At 32.7% G+C, this 22,912-nt stretch overlaps 3 protein-coding genes across 3 annotated transcripts; 1 reads left to right on the top strand and 2 right to left on the bottom strand.

Annotated features, from left to right (window-relative positions):
* Positions 1-9,610: 9,610 nt before the first annotated feature.
* Positions 9,611-10,827, bottom strand: LOC18046787 (olee1-like protein). Its single transcript, XM_006442467.2, has 3 exons — positions 10,658-10,827; positions 10,248-10,568; positions 9,611-9,727 (listed from the first exon to the last, which is right to left on the bottom strand). The coding sequence occupies exons 1-3, from the start codon at positions 10,821-10,823 to the stop codon at positions 9,723-9,725; spliced, it is 492 nt and encodes a 163-aa protein (XP_006442530.2). The 5' UTR covers positions 10,824-10,827; the 3' UTR covers positions 9,611-9,722.
* A 1,763-nt stretch (positions 10,828-12,590) lies between these two features.
* On the top strand, positions 12,591-16,004 carry LOC18046786 (UDP-N-acetylglucosamine 1-carboxyvinyltransferase 2). The gene is made up of 6 exons (XM_024187696.1): positions 12,591-13,187; positions 14,211-14,361; positions 14,485-14,769; positions 14,854-15,025; positions 15,519-15,597; positions 15,688-16,004. Exons 1-6 carry the CDS (start codon positions 12,655-12,657, stop codon positions 15,884-15,886), a joined length of 1,419 nt encoding a protein of 472 aa, XP_024043464.1. The 5' UTR covers positions 12,591-12,654; the 3' UTR covers positions 15,887-16,004.
* Positions 16,005-17,537: 1,533 nt separating this feature from the next.
* Positions 17,538-18,050, bottom strand: LOC18046785 (agamous-like MADS-box protein AGL29). Its single transcript, XM_006442465.1, has one exon. It carries the CDS (start codon positions 18,048-18,050, stop codon positions 17,538-17,540), a length of 513 nt encoding a protein of 170 aa, XP_006442528.1.
* Between the last annotated feature and the right edge of the window lie 4,862 nt (positions 18,051-22,912).

The raw sequence follows: 22,912 nt of genomic DNA, 5'->3' as shown, positions 1-22,912 counted from the left end.
CACATTTAAAATCTCAAAATTTCAAATTCTACCCATACTGTTAATTACCGTTGAAAAGCAAATTTGATAATGAAAAAGAAGATAGCTTCATGCACTTGTAGAAACCTGAAACATAGTATCAATGGTGGTGGACTAAAACTTCAGTATCAAATAGTGGGATAAAAGTGAACAATGAACAATGATTTAAAAGTCAATGACGGACTCAAACACTCAAATTAGGAGTGCTGAATTGAAAAAAAAAAACTTAATTTAATTTAGGATACTTAATTTTTTTACTATTCACTTTAACACATTTAATGTCTCAAAATTCAAATTCTATCCTTACCATCAACTATCGTTGAAAGCACATTCAATAATAAATAAATAAAAATAAAAAGCTAAAATATAGTTATTAATGGTGTTGGCCTAAAAGTTTAGTATCAATAGTGGAATAGAAAGTGAACTATTGAATGAAATCAAATGGTTCGTAATCAATGGCAGACCCAGACACTTAAATTAGGAAGGGAGTTTAATTATTAAAAAAATTTAATTTAATTTGGGTTGTTAAATTATTTTTACTATTCACTTAAACACATTTAATTAAGTATCATAAATTTTGATTAATTTGGGATACTTAACTTTTTTACTGTTCATTTAAACACATTTACTGTCTCACAAATTCAAATTCTATAATTTTCTTTTAAATTTTAAAAAAATGATTGTAATATATTATTTATTTTCAACGATAGAGCTCATTATGGCTATATTTGTGAAAATATCATTCTGTAAATAATCTCCACAAAACATCTAAAAACATTATATGGTTATTGAGATTTTAACCAAATTTTCAAAACCATTTAATTGTACTTTTACCACTAAACTATAAGTAATTTTTTGGTAAGGTGCCCAAATTATTTTTATTGAATTCTTTTACAATGAGCTTGGAGCACATTGAAAAAAAAAATATTGGCCTAAAAGAAATTGAAGGCAACTGGGTTGACCCCATGTTATTATGGTAGTTAATCAAAATTAACTAAAATATTAAAATTTATTAGGTAAAAAGAGTTTTTTTCAATTAAAGAAGATTAGATTGAGATATTTGACTAATTAACTAAAATTGAGAACCCACTAGAAGATTAGATTGAGATATTTGACTAATTAACTAAAATTGAGAACCCACTAAAATATATCTTTTTATGTGAGAGTAATCTAAAAAATTACAACTTCTTTAATTTTCTCTATTCAAATATAAATAAAATAAGTTATACTAATATGCTGCAATATTATATTTGCATTAGAGATTACATGCATAAATTCATGCTCATATGTTAATTCCTTCGTAATTTTATTCCAAATGCGTTAATATATTAGCATAAGTTTCTTGATGCATCACTCATGATTAATTTATATTAAGTTTTTAAATTACAGTATCTAAATATAAATTCTATTTAGTATTCATATAGTTAACGTTTAAAAAAAATACAAGTAAAAATTGGGAAAAGGTTTTAAATAAAAAAATTATATTTCAATTTATAAAAATTATTTTCACGAGATTAGTATTTCTATACTACAAAGAAATTTTTAAAAAAATCTACAAATAATTACAAGAATAATTTTCATTTAAAGGTTAAAAAGATAAGGAATGTACCTATTACCCATATAATTAATTAATTTTAATTCATTAAAATCATGGGTGGAGATCATGACCCATAAAAGCAATGGAGAATAAAAAAAAATCATTATTAATCTTGTAAAAAGTTATACGGTATTTTCTCAATAATTCATTTAATGATTGCTCCGTGACATTAAAGAGCTGGACCACAAAGCTTTTCTGATCAAATAATTGTGTTGTGACGTTAAAGAGTGTGACCACCTGTCCTGTTCCCCTGGAGAATCAAACACACTGCCCAGGAATAGCTGGAAAGGCAGCCCTGCCGACTACGTCCGAGAGATTTGGCTGTTTAAAAAATCTTGGGGTTTGGTCATCCCGAAAATGAGATTCATCCGAGAACAGAGAAGCATATCACCTACTGCACCGCACACCCCGATGGTATCACTCGATGGACTCCTAAAGCTTTACTTGCTCTGAGGCAGCGGAGGTTAATTATCTCCCTGATTTGTTTGGACTTGCAGTGCTCTGAGACTAAATGCATATACAGTCTCCAGGAATTTCTTTAAATGGGTGGCTATGTCAAAGGCCGGTGGCCACAAAGCCAATTCAAGTTGGCTTTGACAAGCCGGCCAAAGAAAATGGTGATGCCGGCCAAAGAAAATGGTGCCATCCAAATGGAGAAAAAGAAGAAGTTGGCAACAACATTTGAAATATATACATATATATATTAATTTAATAGCCATTTTTTGGCTATAAAAGGAAGAGCTCCCTAATTCATTTTATTCCAATCTTGAGATCCAAGTTTTGTAGAGAGAATTGAGAGTTTAAGAGCTTGCATTTATAAGCTCTAATTTTAGTGATTTGAGAGTTTGGGTGTATTGAGGTTTTGGGTAGTGAGCTAAAATACTACAATACTTGTAACTTCTTTTCACTAGTAAAATATTTCCTTTTGTCTTCGCCCGTGGATGTAGGTTAAAAGCCGAACCACGTAATTTCTGGTGTCCTCTATTGTGCTTGTTCTTTATTTTATTTCCAATTTCATTTTAGCTGCGGTCCTGCTTCACCCACCAATTTCCTAACAGTGGTATCAGAGCTATTGGTTGTATTTTTGGAGTCAGGAATTGTTCACGTATTCACGTATACGGCGTACGGCACTATTCACGTATACGGCATACGATACTATTCACGTATACTGCGTACGGCACTATTCACGTATATGGTGTACGGCACTATTCATGTATACGGTACTATTCACGTGAAACGGTGGAAGCGATCCAAGAATTTTACGGTGCAAAGCAGGGAATAGTGGTGTGAGTAAAGCAACTGTGTGGTTCTGTACATGTCTAGGAAAGTTCTGTCACAAAGGCGATAAGAGCTTAAGGAGTCTGGGTTTTAAGTGGGACCATTGTGACCCCTCCAGTCTTTCCTGGGAACTTTCCTGGTGTGCATTCTCACACATACTCACAACTATTCAAGGTGGTACACTAGCTTGTGTACAGTATTTATCAATAAAATGGCGGCAAAGTATGAAATTGAGAAATTTAACGGAAATAATTTTTCGTTGTGGAAAATGAAGATGAAAGCTGTATTAAGGAAAAATAATTGCTTGGCAGCAATTGAAGAAAGGCCCATGGAGATAACTGATGACAAGTGGAACGAGGTAGACGGCAATGCCATTTCTGATCTACACTTGGCACTTGCGGATGGAGTATTATCCAGTGTGGCAGAGAAAAATACGGCGAAGGAAATATGGGATACTCTCACAAAATTGTACGAGGCCAAGTCACTACACAATAAAATCTTCTTGAAGAGGAAACTCTATACTCTTCGAATGGCGGAATCTACAATGGTGACCGACCACATCAACACATTGAAGACTCTATTTTCACAACTCACAACGTTGGGTCATAATATAGAGGAAAATGAACGTGCAGAGCTTCTACTTCAAAGTCTACCAGATTCGTATGATCAACTCATCATCAACCTGACGAACAATAATCCAGTGGAGAGTCTAGTTTTCGACGATGTTGCAGCCTCCGTATTAAATGAGGAGAGCAGGCGGAAAAACAAGGAAAACAGACAAGCAAGTTCGCAGCAAGCGGAGGCGCTATCGGTGACGAGAGGAAGATCAACAGAACGTGGCCCCAGTGGGAGTCAAAATCATGGTAGATCAAAATCCAGAAGTAAGAAGAATGTTAAATGCTACAACTGTGGCAAGAAAGGGCACGTCAAAAAGGAGTGTTGGAGTAACCAGAAGAAAAGAGAGGGCAAAGAACCTGAGTCATCAAATGCTCAGGGGTGTGTAGCAAGTACCTCAGATGATGGCGAAATTCTCTACAGTGAGGCAACAACTGTTTCAGAAGGCAGAAAACGACTTTCTGATGTCTGGCTTATAGACTCGGGAGCTACCTGGCACATGACCTCTAGGAGAGAATGGTTCCACACATATGAACCTATCTCAGGAGGATCTGTATATATGGGTAACGATCATGCCTTGGAGATCGCTGGTATTGGTACTATCAAAATAAAAATGTTTGATGGTACAATTCGCACAATTGGAGAGGTAAGACATGTCAATGGCCTGAAGAAAAATCTATTGTCTTTGGGACAAATGGATAGTCATGGGTATAAAACTCATGTGGAGAATGGAATAATGAAGATCATTAAATGCGCGCTTGTATTGATGAAGGCAGAAAAGATTGGTGCTAATTTATTCATGCTTAAAGGAGAAACACTACAGGAGGCTGATGCGTGTGTCGCATCAAATGGAGAAGAGTCAACGATGATGTGGCATCTCAAACTTGGCCACATGTCGGAACAAGGATTGAAGATTCTCTCTGAGCGAAAATTACTTCCGGGGCTCAAATCGGTAAGTTTACCATTTTGCGAGCATTGTGTTACAAGTAAGCAGCATAGATTAAAATTCAGTAGATCTATTGCTAGAAGTAAATATATTCTAGACTTGATTCATTCTGATGTCTGGGAATCACCGGATATATCCATGGGAGGTGCAAAGTACATGGTGACTTTCATTGATGATTATTCCAGAAGATGTTGGGTGTATCCAATTAAGAAAAAGTCAGATGTATTTCCAGTGTTTAAAGAATACAAAGCGCGGGTGGAACTTGAATCTGGTAAAAAGATCAAGTGCTTGAGGACAGATAATGGTGGAGAATATACAGACGGCGAGTTTCTTGCTTTCTATAAGCAAGAAGGTATTCAGAGACAGTTCACGGTGGCATATACTCCTCAACAAAATGGAGTGGCAGAACGGATGAACAGAACTTTTACAGAAAGAATAAGAGCTATGTTGAGGACTGCTGGTCTACCCAATTCATTCTGGGCAGAAGCAGCCAAAACTGTCTGTTATATAGTAAATCGGTCGCCATCTACAGCTATTGGGTTGAAGACGGCGATGGAGATGTGGACTGGAAAGCCAGCTGATTATTCCTACCTACATGCATTTGGATGTCCTGTGTACGTGATGTACAATGCCCAAGAAAGAACAAAGCTGGATGCAAAATCTAGAAGATGTATCTTCTTGGGGTATGCTGATGGAGTAAAGGGGTATCGTCTGTGGGACCCCACTGCCCACAAGATCGTCATCAGCAGAGATGTTATTTTTGTAGAAGATCAACTGCAAAGAAAAGATGAAGATGATGGCACTGTAAAAGAAAAGTCAGAGACTGTGCCGGTATATGTCGAAAATAATCCAGAAGATTCAGATTCTTCTGAAGCAGCATCAGAGCACGAGGAACAAGAACCAGTTGAGTCCGAGGCTCCAGAAGTTCGTCGGTCAACTCGTGAGAGACGACCGCCAACGTGGCACTCGGAGTATGCCACAGAGATCAACGTTGCATACTGTCTTCTAACAGAGGATGGAGAGCCTTCAACTTTCCATGAAGCTTTAAACAGCTCAGATGTTGCTTTGTGGATGACAGCAATGCAGGAAGAAATTGAAGCTCTACACAAGAACAAGACATGGGAACTTGTACCACTACCACGTGGAAGAAAAACCATTGGAAACAAATGGGTCTACAAGATCAAACGTGATGGCAATGACCAAGTGGAGCGGTATCGTGCGAGACTGGTAGTGAAAGGATATGCTCAGAAAGAAGGTATTGACTTCAAAGAGATATTTTCTCCGGTGGTTCGACTCACAACAGTCAGAATAGTCTTGGCAATGTGTGCTACATTTAACCTACATCTAGAGCAGTTAGATGTTAAAACTGCATTTCTTCATGGAGAACTTGAAGAAGAAATTTATATGCTCCAACCAGAAGGTTTTGCAGAAAAAGGAAAGGAGAACTTGGTTTGCAGGTTGAACAAATCTCTATACGGTCTCAAACAGGCGCCGAGGTGTTGGTATAAGAGATTTGATTCCTTCATCATAAGCCTTGGATACAACAGACTCAGTTCAGATCATTGTACATATTACAAGAGGTTTGAAGATAATGATTTCATCATTTTACTGTTGTATGTGGATGACATGTTGGTAGCAGGTCCCAACAAAGATCGAATCCAAGAATTGAAGGCACAGTTGGCTAGGGAGTTTGAAATGAAGGACTTGGGACCAGCAAACAAGATTCTAGGGATGCAAATTCACCGAGACAGAAATAACAGGAAGATTTGGCTCTCACAGAAGAATTATTTGAAGAAAATCTTGCGGCGCTTCAACATGCAAGATTGTAAGTCAATTTCTACCCCACTTCCTGTTAATTTCAAATTATCCTCAAGTATGTGTCCTAGCAATGAAGCAGAGAGGAAGGAGATGTCTCGAGTACCGTATGCATCAGCAGTGGGAAGTTTAATGTTCGCTATGATATGTACAAGACCGGACATTGCACAAGCAGTGGGAGCAGTCAGTCGATACATGGCGAATCCTGGCGGAGAGCATTGGATAACTGTAAAGAGGATTCTGAGATACATCAGAGGAACCTCAGATGTTGCATTATGTTATGGAGGATCAGAGTTTACTGTCAGAGGTTATGTGGATTCAGATTTTGCAGGAGATCTTGATAAAAGGAAATCCACTACTGGTTATGTGTTTACACTTGCGGGAGCAGCTGTAAGCTGGGTTTCGAAACTGCAGACCGTTGTGGCTTTATCTACAACAGAAGCAGAATACATGGCAGCTACACAAGCTTGCAAGGAAGCTATCTGGATACAAAGATTATTGGAGGAGCTCGGGCACAAACAACAGAAAATTCCTGTGTTTTGTGACAGTCAGAGTGCCTTGCACATTGCAAGGAATCCAGCTTTTCATTCCAGGACAAAGCACATAGGAGTTCAGTATCACTTCGTTCGAGAAGTAGTGGAAGATGGAAGTGTGGATTTACAGAAAATCCATACGAAGGAGAACCTAGCAGATGTTTTGACCAAGCCGATAAATACTGATAAGTTTGTCTGGAGTAGATCCTCCTGTGGCCTAGCAGCAACGTAGGCAACATGATTATGGCGAAGCAGAAAGGATGATGTGGAGATTGATTGATTTTCAATCAAATCTCCAAGTGGGAGAAATGTCAAAGGCCGGTGGCCACAAAGCCAATTCAAGTTGGCTTTGACAAGCCGACCAAAGAAAATGGTGATGCCGGCCAAAGAAAATGGTGCCATCCAAATGGAGAAAAAGAAGAAGTTGGCAACAACATTTGAAATATATACATATATATATTAATTTAATAGCCATTTTTTGGCTATAAAAGGAAGAGCTCCCTAATTCATTTTATTCCAATCTTGAGATCCAAGTTTTGTAGAGAGAATTGAGAGTTTAAGAGCTTGCATTTATAAGCTCTAATTTTAGTGATTTGAGAGTTTGGGTGTATTGAGGTTTTGGGTAGTGAGCTAAAATACTACAATACTTGTAACTTCTTTTCACTAGTAAAATATTTCCTTTTGTCTTCGCCCGTGGATGTAGGTTAAAAGCCGAACCACGTAATTTCTGGTGTCCTCTATTGTGCTTGTTCTTTATTTTATTTCCAATTTCATTTTAGCTGCGGTCCTGCTTCACCCACCAATTTCCTAACAGGCTACACACCTCTGCAGCGGTTCTTGCTAAGAAAAAGTGAGACACATCACATAAAGGCATGAACTGTGTCGTATAGGACACCATGAATAAACTTAGTTTGGTCCCCAAAAATGAAAATTAACAAAGAAGAAAATTCCTAGTACAGTGAATAAAGTGATAACATATTCAAAGCTGATAATTGTATTAATTCCTTTTATAATTAAGTCAGAATGATATATTCATTTCTAGAGATGGCAATAGGGAGGGGAGGGGACCGACGTCTCCAATCTCTTTCTCGATATTTTACATATATTCCCGTCCTCTCCCCATCCTCATTAGAATTATTTGAAGGGATCTTTATCCCCGTCCTCAAATAATAAGATTGGATCCTCAAGGAGTCCTCAATCCTTGAATAACTAATATTTTTTTAAATTTATATTCTGAACTTGATTTAATTATATTAAAATAAAAAATTTAAATCAAAGTAAGGTTTGACAATATATCTTACACTAACATTAATCCATTACAAAAATCACACTACAAAATAGAAATCATCAGAATAATTATCTTCGTCAATCTTCATAATCCTATAATAAAAAGAAATTACTTTTATATCAATAATGAAATAAATGAAATGGGTATAGACACTCAAATTAATATTTTTAATAAAAATATTTACTCTTTTATATCAATAATGAAATAAATGAAATGGATATAGACACTAAAATTAATATTTTTAATAAATCATTTATTCTTGCACCTCATGCTCCTCCTGTTCTTTTTCGAGGAATGTGACAAAATGATAAATAACATCAAGTTTCAAATCGAAAATAATAAAAACAATATAAGTAACATGACTCATAATCTAAAACAATTTTGGACCAAGGCCTTTAGAATAAGGTCTGGTCGAATAGTAATTCAGGATTACAAGTAGGCTTGAAATTTTTATACCATATTTGTATAAATATTTTTATATCTGTTATTTATACTAATATTTAATATTTTATAATTTAAATTTCATTATTCATTTATTAATAGTTCTAAAAAATAAAAATTAAATTAAAACTTAATACGAGGAAGTAGGGAAATGGTTAGGGAATAAGGATTTCACTTCATCCTTGTCCCTTCTCTGAATAAGAAATTGGATAAAAAATTATCCCCATCCATTCCCTGAATAAGAAATTTAGTATAAAATTGTCTTGATACCCTCCCTAAATAAGAAATTTGGTATAAGATTGTCCTCATACCCTCTCCGAATAGGGAAAATCTCTAAGAGTCTCCGTCCCCATGGAGATTTTTGTTATCCATATCTATTTCTACATTAAATTAGTACTTATCCATTTTTTTTTATAAGTAATGTTAAACAACATTAACAGAAAAAATACATTGTAATTTTATAGGGTAATTTAGCGCCAGTCCCCAGTCGTTTCAATATTTTGCACTGCGCCTCACATCTTTCGACCATGTGCACCACGCCCCCATTACCGTCCAAAAATCAATTAATTCCAACTGTTGAGGCTCTTATTAATCTAAAAGAACATACTACATTACTACCCCTAGTTTGAATTGCATAGAGTATGTAAGCACTAAAATACCCCTTACAACTTATAAAATTTACCTCAAAAAATAAAAATTAATTATAATAATATCTGTTTTTATATTTTTTAAATTATATTGAAACAATTTTTTCTTATTTCATTATTATAACGAAATTGTAAAACCAGCAAACTTCAAAAATGAGAGACAAAACATGATTCCAAAGGGAAAGAAGAAAATCAAACACAAAGTCATCAGTAGATTACAAATAATTCCAATAATCCCACCAAAACAAACAAAACCCAACAATAAAGGAATCCTAAGCTAATTATACCAAACCCTTGCCGTAAATTTCACTGTAAAATTCCGTTACAGAAGAAACCCAAACCAAGAAAATTTAACAAAAAGAAACAAAAAAACAAAAACCCTAAAACTGAAGATATCAAACCCTAAATTAAATTATAGAGGGGGCGGGGGCGCGGCAGCTTCAAGCAGTGGCGTTGGCGGTTTCGTGCAGCAGTGGAGGTGGCGGTTTCGAGCGGTGGCGGATCCCCCAACATTTTGTTATTGTCGATTCAAGACGACGACATATCACACTGGCAGGCAGCGGCAATGAAAGGATAAAAGAGAAAGAAAAAAGAAAAGAGAGAAAAAAAGGAGAGTAAGAAGAAAAAGACGTGAAGAAGAAGAAGAGAAAGAAAAGATAATAAAAAAATGACGGAAAAAAAGTTTTTTCTTTTAATTATCATTTTACCCTTTTTTCCCGATTAAGTTAACGGTAGGTTGATAGAACGGGGGCGCGGTGCACATGATCGAAAGATGTGGGTGCGGTGTGTAAAAGATTGAAACAACTGGGGGATGAGGCTAAATTACTCAATTTTATACAAGGGACTAGAGTTAACCTTATTCTATTCTACTTTTAACTAATGTTAACTTTTCTAGTAAAGTTAAATCAATGATCAAATTGTGTTCCCTTGACGGTATCAAAACTATTTATGTCACGAAATATGTTAATTTGAAGAAAAAATTATAATTATGAAATTATATAAAAAAAATATTGTTAAGTTGGCAAAATCCGATGAATTAATCAATCAATACATCGATGACTTAATTAACCATGAATGAACATTTCTTCGAGAACTTTAGCGCACTCGGGCAAGGATTCCTTCTTCATGAAGCCAAGATCATTGGCATAGCGAATCAGCTCAGGATCGGATCCAACAGAGGGGGTGAGATCAATCCTAGCACTGCTGAGTCCGTCGGCAACGATCTCGCTGCATTCCGGTTTAGGGCTCTTGACCAAACGAACTTGGCATAATTTAGCATGACAACCCTCGATAGGTATCTTATAAGTACCGGACTGGTCACTCACAACCTCGCGAGAGTACACAACTTCCCCGCCCTCACTTTCCTTGCATTCCAAGGCAACGGTTGCCCCTGCATTTTAAGAATAGCACCGATTATTGCTACTTGTACATGATGTTGTAGCTGAAATGATGCGTACACTAATATTAATTGTGAATTACCTGCAATGTAATCACTGAGCTCGGTCTTGTACTTGACGCGGCACGAGTCACAATACACCAAACCTTCAACGGTCTTTGGATCTTTTGCGGCAAGGGCGAAGCTGAGGAGGGAGGTGAAGCATAGAGCTGTGGCAACAACGGCCACAAGCTTCATTGATTTTGCCATTTCTATTGGGGTGAAGAGGGGTGGCTGCTAGGAGGTGCCATTTTATATGAAAATAATGTACATGTATAGGGGTTGTATTTTTTAGCGGCATTTACTGATTCCTTTCTATTTTTAAGGTTTCTGATGTTCTCGAGGAGAAAGACCCGCTCAACATTATTTATTTTCTTCAAATGTTTTCGGAGGAGTAAATTTGGATCATAAATATCTTTATGAACACCTGTAGGACATTTCTTATTTTCTCCATCTCTGCATAATTAGAATAGGCCATAAGGTATCTTTGTACAATCCACTACCGTTAAATAAATGAATGTTATAGAAATTATATTAAGATACATTTAAATATGCAACACACCCTCGATCAAAAGTTTTCTACAATTTTTTTAGTTAAAATATTTAAAAGAAAATCAACCTCATCACAACTAAACTCTTAATTCTAATGAAGTGAGAGGTGTCTATCATCAATGTCATTCAAAATTTTAATAATGATGAACCAAACTGGAAATTTATCTTAGTTTTAATAATAAATCTTTATTTTTAAACGACACTAATTGTCTAATTCAAATTCACTCATAGGTAATGATTTCCATGATATCCATTTAGTTAAGAAATATTATTTTTTAAATTAAGCAAAGCATCAATCGAAATTAAGGGCCTACAGGAGATTGTTTTTGGGAGATTCAAAAGTGACTTAAAAAAGTTAAAGTTGATTTTGGTGTTTAGACAAATTTCTTTAGAAATTACTTTTGGTAAAATCATCTTATCCTACAGTGGATTTTGAAAAATAAAAAAGATGAAGCTTTTTAAAATTTAATTTTAAAAATCACTTTTATACTTAATAAAATTTCATATATATTCTCATATATGTTATAAAAATCTAAAATTATCCTTATTAATTAAGAAATAAAATTATTGAATTTCAAGAGATTATTATTATTATTACTACTAATTATATTGTGATAATAAAATAAAATAAAATATTTATCTTAGTTATCAATTATTATATGACACAATAAAAAATATGCAATGTACATGTTTATAAATGTTTAAATGAATTTTATTCAATATTATTTTTAATTTAGTTATTTATATTCTTAAAACAATTTAACAGTAAGATTTACCAAATGTATATGATTACTTTTAAAACTCACAATACTTTTAAGAATAAATTTTATCAAACGTTTAATTGATTCTCTTCACAACTAATTATTTCTAAGCACAGATAATAGTAATTATTTTAAAAGTTACAACATTATCAATATGATCTTAAATCTTTTCGTACTAATAAGAAATATCGAATACTAAAGAAATTAAAGAAAGGAAAAGGAAAATGATAGCAACAAGAAGACTCTTTAATCTTAAAAATAATCAACATAACACATTTTTAGACGGGCGGACCTCCTTATGTGTCTAGAAATAATCTCGCAGCCCACATTTTATCCTGAGAAAATGTCAATATATCCTAAAAGAAATTTGTGTGGCCATAGACCTTCATCTATATTTACCCTTAGAAATAAACACATAACCCACATTTTACATGTTGTATGATCATAGATCTTATTCTATATTTAAAAATAATCAGACAACCCACATTTAAAAATTTTATCATAAATAGTATGGTATTTATTTTTTAATTTAATAAAATAAAATAATTAATTCATATAAAAATTATCACACAACACATAAAAAAAAAAAGTGGGTTAAAGCGGGAATTGGTAGGACTATGAAAGAAGCAAAAAAAAAAATGTGTAAGTGATTCAATATCGACAATTAAAGCGGGAATTGGTCAAGTGTTTGTTAAACATCGTTGCTTTTCTCTCTGTTCGACAAGAAAATGGCGACCTCTTTGTGTTATGCAAAGCCCCTTAAACCATTCTCTCTTCAACTCCCACAAACCCAAAACCCCCAAATCCCAACCCAAACAACACAGATCCGGGAAGCCGAAACTCTTACCATCACCGGACCCACACAGCTTTCGGGCCATGTTCCCATTTCCGGGTCCAAGAACTCTTCTCTTTGTCTCCTCGCCGCTACTCTTTTATGCTCAAACTCTTGTCTACTCCACAATGTGCCCACAGGCCTGTCTGACACCAAAGCAATGCTTTCAATTTTACGCTCGTTAGGCGCCAAGATTGAGTTTAACGAGAGGAATAAGGAAATTTTGGTTAACACTGATGGTGTTGGGCGTGCTGAGCCATGTTTGGAGGAAATGAGGAAAATTCGAGGTGGGTTCTTTGTTATCGGGCCGCTGCTGGCCCGGTTCGGTGAAGCTGTTGTGGGTTTACCTGGTGGGTGTGATATTGGGGAGAGACCTGTAGATTTGTACGTTCGTGGGCTAAGAGCTCTTGGGGCTACTGTTGAGATAAGTTATGTTTTTTTTTTAATTTTAATTGCGTTATGTTTTCATTGAAAATTGTCTTGATTGTTTTTATTGATTTTTCTTGGAATATAATTGTTCATCACATGTTTAGGTAAAGAAGCTAGTTTAAAGATATATTGTGTATTCAATAAGATTGATTCCATTACGTTATTTTAAGCCGTTACCTTATTATTTTGAGGATCGGATTTTTTTCGTGATACTAGTATGCAGAGAGCTGGTCAGTTTGAAGAAAGATGTCAGTATGATATCTAATACTTGTGAATATGGGAACTATTAGGTAATAGGATTCAAATGGGAAATGTAAGAAACTGGCTGGGGATAATAAAAGTGTAAAATTTGAGAGTGAAGAGCAATACTCGGTCGATAAATAAGAAAATGGTCTGTGTCATAAGGCTGATGATTTTGTGAACTTTTCACCATATAGAAGGATTCTAGCTTGACCTTAAGAGTTCTAGCATCACTGTCGTTAAATTTTTTTTTTTTTCCCCTTGAATGGCTAGAACAGAACTGGGTTTTCTGGTGTGGATGGGTAGCTTTTAAGATATTTCCTTGGCAGTTTCTGATTTGTGGGAACAGATTATGTAAGCCTACTATATCTCACTCAAACACAGAAAAGATGGCGGGGATTGCAAACTTTTGCATAATCACTGGTGATGACACCGGGCTTCAGAGGTTTTTTTAGGGATCATCCTCTTTCGTTGGTGACAAAAAACATAGATATTGTTATAGTTAATGAGCTGGGCAACTTATTGACATAATTCTACTTTGTGAAGATCGGTCACCAATTAGATCACAGCTCAAGTTGACTAGATCTTTGGCAAAGCATTTAAGGTGTTCTTTTCTGCTTTTCTGCCAATTCTAAGTCAAGACTCTGCAATCAGGCAAGAAAAAGTAGGGTATGGCAAGAACTTTTAACTGTTGATGTGTGTGTGTGTGTGACTGTCTGGAGTTACCACCAGACTGAATATGTAAAGAATTGGCTGAAATTAGTAAATTCTTCAAAATTACAGAGATGGAAGAGTGCTGGCACATTCTGCAAATGGCAAGGGATTGGTTGGGGGCAGTTTCCACCTTGATTTCCCTAGTGTTGGGGCAACTGAAACTCTTATGATGGCAGCTTCTATGGCCGACGGAGTAACTGTGCTTTCAAATGTTGCCAAAGTATGATGTGATACATCTCACTGTGCCTTTTTGTTTTTGAGAGAATTGGGGCAATTTAGTTTTCTCTTATGACAGAACTAATTGAATTATTTAAGTGGATTCTTCTCCCAAATTTCACTACAGGAACCAGAGGTGATTGATCTTGCTCGTTTTCTGAATGACAGTGGGGCATGTGTGTATGGAGCTGGGAGTGACAAGCTTTTGATTAAGGGAAAATGCCAATTGCGCGGCTGTGAATGTTATGTGCCACCAGATCGAATTGAAGCAGGCACCTTTATGCTTGCTGCTGCAATTACTCGCTCACTCATCTCGATATCACCTGTCACTCCTTCTCACTTATCATGTCTGATAGACAAACTAAAAATTGCTGGTTGTAAAATTACAAGGTGTAACAATGACACGTTGGAGGTAAGGATAATTCCTCATTATTCTGTTCTTCACTTTTTTCCCACTTCTTGCTGCTTGAGGCATTATAAATGATTGGCATTCCAGGTTTCAGCAATTCCTGAAAATGTTTGTGAAAATTTGCGAGGTTTCAATGTCAGAACAAGTCCATTTCCTGGTTTTCCTACAGATCTCCAACCGCCAACAATGGCACTACTCACCACATGTAGTGGTTCAAGTATAGTGGAGGAATCTGTGTTTGACAGACGCTTGGGCCATGGTATTGCTATTGACCAATAATTATTTCCACCTCAACATTTTCTGTATTTATATTTCATCTTTATTACCAGAACGATTTCCCCAACAGAGTACATTCTGTTCAGAGTGTATATTTCTGAGAATGTTCTTCATTTTGCTTGGAGGCTTTGAAAATAAGCTCATTGGTTTATTTCAAAAGCAGATTTCTTTCAAGCAGCATGATCCGTTAAAATATCTCTTATTGGTTTTGTGTATATGTGTTTCTGTCTTCGTGCTTTGATGATAAATTGTGGAATCACACTGTGATTACACTGTTTTGTGGTCATCTTAAATTCTTCCAAAAGCTGGCACCTAATGTTCGGCAAAAGCTGAAACTGGAAAACAACGTTTTTATTTTCAAAGAACCCTCCACGTCTGCTTCCTTTTTGCTTGGCCACAAGCAGATTGTGGTGTTTTTGTTTCATTATCTGTACTATCTGTATATATGTCTAATTTTTATCCTCATATTTGAACAGTCAGAGAATTGCAGAAGCTTGGAGCAAAAATTCAGGTCTGTGGGAGCACTGCACTAGTTTTTGGGAGAGAGACACGAAGGTACACTGCTTTGCATAGTGAGATTTTAGATTTTATGATTATCATAAAATCAAATTTGATTTTGCTAATTCCTTTAAATTCTATCATCAGTGCCCTGCACAGTTCTCGGCTTCGTGCAGCTGACCTGAGAGGTGGGGTTGCGCTGGTATTAGCTGGATTGGTAGCAGAAGGAACTACTGAGATCAGTGGCATTGGTCATATTGGCCGTGGTTATGAGAATTTAGACACCAAGCTTCAGTTTCTAGGAGCTGATATCAAAAGATCGATACCCGTGGCCTCTCAGCTATGACAATTATGATTTCTTAAACGAGGAATAGGTTCCCATAACATGGCATTGTCAATTGGGGGAGTTCATTTATTTGCATTACCACTAATGCATTATAGCTTTTATTCATTTAGTCATTCTCTCACCCTCTCTTCTTTACTGTTTTTATCACATTTTCTGTAAAAGAAATTATTTGAAGAACTATTTATTTATTTTTCATTCATTTTTATGGATATTGGTAAGTGAAATTTACATGAGTGATAAAATCTTACAAATTTTATGCCTATCTAATTTTTAAATAAAAGTGCACAATATATATATGACTAAACTTAGACCTTGTCTCTCTCTCTCTCTTTATGGGTGCAGCTACTATGCCCATGGGTTTGGTACTCCATTCTTTTGTCTTTTTCAAATCCACCGTTGGATTTAAAGTGAGAGTTGTATAATAGTTAGATGTGATTATTGGGCCATTAACATTAAAAGCCGTTGTTGTTCATGTAAAATAAGAAAAATCAAAAATTTTATAATTATGACATATAAGTCCACAATATTTTAATTTTTTTTACTCTATTCAACTAGTTTTTCAATTAAATGACTTATTCTTACATTTATTAGTATCTATTTAAATTAATAAATGTACTTATTAATTAATAAATTAACTAATTTATTACATAGTTAAATTATGTAAATTATTTACTAACCATAATTGATGATAAATATAAATATGATTTTTTTTAATTTAACACGGCAACCAATTTCTTTTCACCCATGTGAGCAGAGTTCAAACCCCATATCTTTTTTTTTTTTCAAACAAGAGATTTTATATGTCAAGTAGATGGAGTACACAAAATACGAAAATAAATTTAATTTGATATTCTATGTAAGTAATGTTTTATTATTTTTTTATAACATAATATTTAATTAACATACTAAATTATTTAATTATGTAGTAAAAATATTTTAATTTACTAATAATAATAAAGTGTTAGTTTATGAATTTTTAAAATCATTTTTGTTTGTTTGAGCAATAAGTTTTGTATTTTTGATTGAGTTTTTATCCTAAAATAAAAGGAGTAAATTTAATTACACACTTAAATAAATTTAATTAAGTTTTTGTCCTGAAAATCGTGATTTCCAGAAACATTAATGCAACTGAAAATTTGTAAGTGGGGGACTAATATGTGAAAATTTAAAAAATTTTAGTTTTATTATTTTTATAAAAAAATAGACAAAAAACAGGTACCAAACCCCTGTTGTAAAATAATTTTGCCCATATATAAAACTAATAAATTAAAATAATATGTTTGTACTTTAAGTTCAAAACTTAAATTTCTTTTACCTCAAAAATAATTCTAATAATAAATAGTTTGTTATTTGTTTCTTTCACTTGCGAGTTTTGGGCCTTTTGGCCACGGAGATGCCCAAAGGCCGATGATAAGCAAAAGACATTACTGCTGCCAGATTTGTGAGCCAATACTTGTGAAAGGGTTTGGTATTTTGCAATTTGTAAGCAAAATAAAAAATAAAAAAATATATATATTTTGTAAACCCTAAAAATCTCCTAATGTAAACTATATATACCCAACGGAAAAAAAAAAAAAAATCGAATCTTGATCAACTATCAGTTGATCGAAGCAAAACCCTAATTTAATTATTGTCCAGCATCAAAATTGAATCAACAATTGAGCAAAGAAGTGACGAATTCGTCTTCTTCAATATGCTTAAGTCTCTCCAAAACCTTCACTCTCACTTCCTCCAACTCCGCCTTCACCGCCGACAAATCCTCCGCACTCCGGCACCGTTTGATCTTGTCTTCCAGAGCCATCAAGAATCCGCGGCACACATTGGCTTCATTGTGATGGTTCTGGAGGACAAGATGAAACGGTGTCGGAGTGCGGCACACATCGGCTTCATTGTGATGGGCACCCACTTGGCCACTGCTGCTTGCGCCGCCGTGAACGCTCAAGAATTTGTCAGTAACGGCGTCAAATGAAGGTGACCCATGAACGTACGGGTTGCCGGCCGGTGAGAAAACAAGAACGGCGATCTGAGAGCCGGTGATGTTAGCGTATTCTTGGGCTTTTTTGAAAAGGCCTTGTCGTCGTTTTGAGAAAGTAACCATTCTCGCTTTTTGCTTCTCTATTTTCTTGATTTCGATTTTCAATTTTCCCTTTCCTGTCGGCGCCATTTTCATCGAAATTCAAAAGAGATTTGGGGGCGTAAACGAGAGAGAGAGAGAGAGTGAGCGAGAGAGAGCTGAGAGTCGGTGATCATTTTAGCGCGTCCCCGTTATATATATAGGGAGAGAGAGAGCGAGAGAGTTGAACGTTAGGATGTATAGGTTGGTAATTACCCTAAACTCCCTGTTGTATACTGAAATTCTAAAATATTTAATGTTTTAAAATTTTAACATATAAATTCAGATTGTTTCAAATTTATAAATAATTTAAATAATTAATAAATGGGTAGGCTGTCTCAAGTTAAAAACCTTGACATAAAACTAAATATTAATATCTAACTCTTTATTTTTTTAATTTAAGGAGTAAGATAATTAATGATTTCACATTAAAACTCAATTGATAAATTAGCTTCAAATGAAACTAGTATGATATTACTAAAATAAAATATTGAATAAATAATTATAAAAACTGTGTATTTCATTTTTTTCCTTACATTTTGGTCATCATTTTAAAATATATGCGAACTGGACTTTAAATAAAAAAAGTAAGTGCAATGTAATTGAATTTCAAAGTTATTAGTTATTCAAAAATAATAAAATTTTAGGGTGTGTCTGGTATCGTTTTTGGTTTGGTGGTGCGTTTTTGAACTATGAGCATAAAATACAAAAATAAAAAAGTTTTTGTTTTTCACTTTTTCTTCATAAAGATGGAGAACGGGAAATGTTCTCTATCATTTTGTTTTCTGCCATTATGGGTCCCACACTCATAATTTAATAATTACAACTAAAATTTGGTAGGTCTCATGTCTTTGTTAGATTAATAATTTATTATAATATAATAGATATGTAGTAAAAAAATGCTATGCATGAATTTAAAGTTATGGCTTAGATACTATTTCATATGTATAACTATATTTTTATTAAAAAATAATTTTTACTTAATTAATATAAATAAATGTACAATCAATAAATAAGTTTTAAAATTATCATGAATCATTAAATATAAATTTAATTTCTTTAAAAACTTAGGAAATTTACAAAATAAATAGATGGTATTTTTCTTAAAATTTGACAAAATTTTAATTTTAAAAACGTATTAAAATTAGGTACATATATTTTTATAATGTAATTATTTAAATATATATTTTTAAATATGTATCAAATAAATTTTTATTATTTTTATTTTTCTAGACAAGCTACCAAATGCGTTTTCACAGTTCTCATTTCCAGACATCAGTTTAAAAACAAGTTGCCAAACATGTTTTTATTTTTATCAAAACTTAATCATTATTGTTCTATAAAACAAAATAAAAAACATTATATAAAAAATAATACCAAACGCACCCTAAACTTCGTCCATAGATCTAAACCAACACGACATCAATCACTTATATCTAATAGATTTGATTTGTTATTTTAACTTATTCAATTGCCATGGCCTCACAATTGCTATCCAAATATTTAAATCAAATTGCTGCATTTTATCTTGGTTGTGAAGTGAAAAATAATTGAGGTAATTGATTAGTTAATGATATTTAATTTGAAAGGAGTTGCTCACTAATGATTGATTAATTATCTAAGTGGAGAAAAAGGGAGCAAAATATCAAAAGATGGAGGAGAGGAAAAGAGAATGAAAAAAAAATTATCATAAATTTATAAATAAATTATAAATAAAAAAGTAGGGGGGTCAACTGATAAAAAACAAAACTGTGTATCGTGAAACAGTTGCACCTCAGTTTTGTCCATATATATAATAGCGGCAAAAAGTTTATTTTTTAAAAAAATATATTATTTTTTATTTTGTTAAAAATTTGAAAATTGAATTTATTGATGAGTGAGGCTATTTGTACTCTAAAATTTATTTTGGACACTCATATTTTGATAATTTTTTATATTACTATATTCGCCTTAATGTAATTTACTTTTAAGGACAATTAAATAAAATATAATTTAACAAATTTTTATCCAACATCATATTTTATCTACAATAACTACATCAACAATGAAAAATGAATCAATGTTCACATCGAAATGTTGTCTATTACTTATGGATTAAACTTTTTTTACTCTTTTTTTTTTAGTTATTAGAATTGCTAGAAAAACATCAAGTAGCATGTTCCATCTTTTGTAATTGAAACAAAAGGAATAAAAAATAAAGGTGGAGTAAGAACAATAAATTGTACCACTCCAACATAAGAAAATCAAAGAAAATCAAAGGATAAGATTTATTTTAAATTTGCTTCTAATCTTCACTCTATCTAATCCGCAACGCTTTCATAGGTTTGAAAAACAAAATTATATAACCACATTAAAGAGAAGAACAAACAAATATCAAACCATATTATGAAAGGAAAATAAAAGTTTAATAAAAATGGAAGAAAGTTGGATATTTTATTTGTGGTGATAAATATTTTATTGGATGTATATAGGAAACAAGGTAATTTAAGAATTGGGTAGTGAGGACGATATGGAAATTTGAAATAGTGTTCTAAGTAAAACTAATATTTTAAAATATTTAATTGAGTTTTCTAAGTAAATTTTAAAGTGCAAATAAATGCATCCTTTATTGATATAACGAAATTTGTTACCGTTAAAAAAAAAAACACAAAATCAACCATTTAGAATATAAAATTTTAAAAATAATCAAACATATAATTTAATGAATGATTTGTCCATAATTAAAATTCTCTTCCCCCATAAAAAGGTTGTAACTACTTGCACTCCTTAGAATTGAGATTTTAATGAATGGGGGATTATTTTAATTTAAAATTTTTACTTAAGCATTAAGTTATTGATTTTGCACAATCCTATGGTAAATGTTAATTAGAAGTCAACGCAACTTTAAAGATGACAATTTATCCACCATTGAATTGTATGAGATCAACATCTCAAAATTTTAAGTTGAAATAGCCTAATCATGTAGAAATATATCTTAAATCTAATATATTGAAATTCGTAAGTAAATCTGTCTTTGTTCTAACCGGCACCCTATAGAGAGGATAAGTTGATTCAATTGAAAAGAATCTTTTCTTTGATCAGCTCCAAGCATGCCGCACACGAGTAGGCTCCGTCAGATCCAGTAGATTAAGCGAAATGTGGAATAATTTAGATTATATTTTAGCTAGTATCTAAATTGCTTACTTCATAGTATGGAAATTAGAAATTCAAGGTTCAGGAGAGAATTGTAAATTTTTTCAAGAATCAAAAACTTCTCTTTTACGCGCGTTTCCGTATATGTTTGTGTGTGTGTGTGCATATATATAAAGACGGCAACAAGTTTTCTAATTATTTTTATTTTATTAAAAATTTAGAAATTGGATTGGTTGATTCAACCGGTTTTGTTAGTGTTAAAAGGAAAAACAAAAAAACAAAATCAACCACTTAATATTTAAATTTTAAAAGTAACCAAACATGTAATTTAATGACTGATTTGTTCTTAATTAACTCTTCCCCCATAAAAAACTAGTTACTACTTGCATTCCTTATAATTGAGATTTTAATGAATGGGGAATTGGGGGATTGGGGATTATTTAATTTAAAATTGTTATATAAATGTTGAGTCATTGATTTTACAATCGTATGGTAGATGCTAATCAAAAGTCAATGTGATTTTAGTGATGACAATTTATCCATCATTGGATTGTATGAGAAGAATGTATCAAAATTTTAAGTTAAAATATCCTAGTTCACTTTTAATAGATCGTGCAGAAATATGTCTTTAATTTGTTATATTGAAATTTGCAACTAAATGTGTCTTCGTTATATCTCACATCATTAGATATCCGTCTAACAATTAATTCTTAATGGCATCGTTATTATAGAACTAGAACTTTTGTACTTTGTTTATAGAAATCCTTCTAACGATTAACTCTTATGGTGCGTTTACTAAACTGAAATTAATATGGGCTATAATGGAAATAGGGAATATGAGAATAAGTTGTTTACTTGAACTGTAGGAATCTGAATCAGAATGAATTGGATTATCATTAATGCATTTACTTTGTCTTGAAATCGGAATTGGAATGAGTTAGATTGTAATAAATTACTAAAAAGTACTTAATGATTTATTTTATATTTTATTATATTGATTATTTTTAAAAAATATTATTATTAATATATATTAATTGAAAAAAATTTAATTAATTAATTGTTAATAGTATATTAATAAATAAATTAACTATAATATTCATTAATTAACTAATTATATTAATAATTATTGTAATAATAATTTAATTAATAATAATTAATTAATTAAATATAACTGAGGACAAAATGGACATTTCTTTTATTTTGTGTTAAAAAGGTAATGCTCCATTAATATTGATTGTTTCTTAAGTATTAATTTGGCTAGAATTATTATGTTCTTGAAGTCAGGACAAATCTTGTATCTGGTAGCCTAAACACAATTCCATATATATTCTCATATATATTATAAAAGTCTGAAATTATTCTTATTAATTAAGAAATAAAATCATTGAATTTAAAGAAATTATTATTATTACTAATTATATTGTGATAACAAAATAAAAAAATAAAATCAACAAAATAAAATATTTATCTTAGTTATCAATTATTATATGATATAATAAAAAATATTTGATGTACATGTTTATAAATGTTTAAATGAATTTTATTAAATATTATTTCTAATTTAATTATTTATATTCTTACAGTAGTTTAGCAGTAAGATTTACCAAATGTATATAACTGTTTTTAAAACTCACAATACTTTTAAAAAAATTATTAAATGTTTAATTAATTCTCTTCACAGTTAATTATTTTTGTAGCATAGATAACAATAACTATTTTTAAAATAACAACATTTTCTAGCCTAACCAGATCCGCGGGCGACCAAGCTCGTAACTTTACAG

This window comes from Citrus clementina, unplaced genomic scaffold (assembly GCF_000493195.1).
Source record: "Citrus clementina cultivar Clemenules unplaced genomic scaffold, Citrus_clementina_v1.0 scaffold_3, whole genome shotgun sequence".
Lineage (NCBI taxonomy): Eukaryota > Viridiplantae > Streptophyta > Magnoliopsida > Sapindales > Rutaceae > Citrus > Citrus x clementina.
The sequence above is the reverse complement of the archived record's forward strand: the minus strand, read 5'-3'. Positions and strand labels throughout refer to the sequence as shown.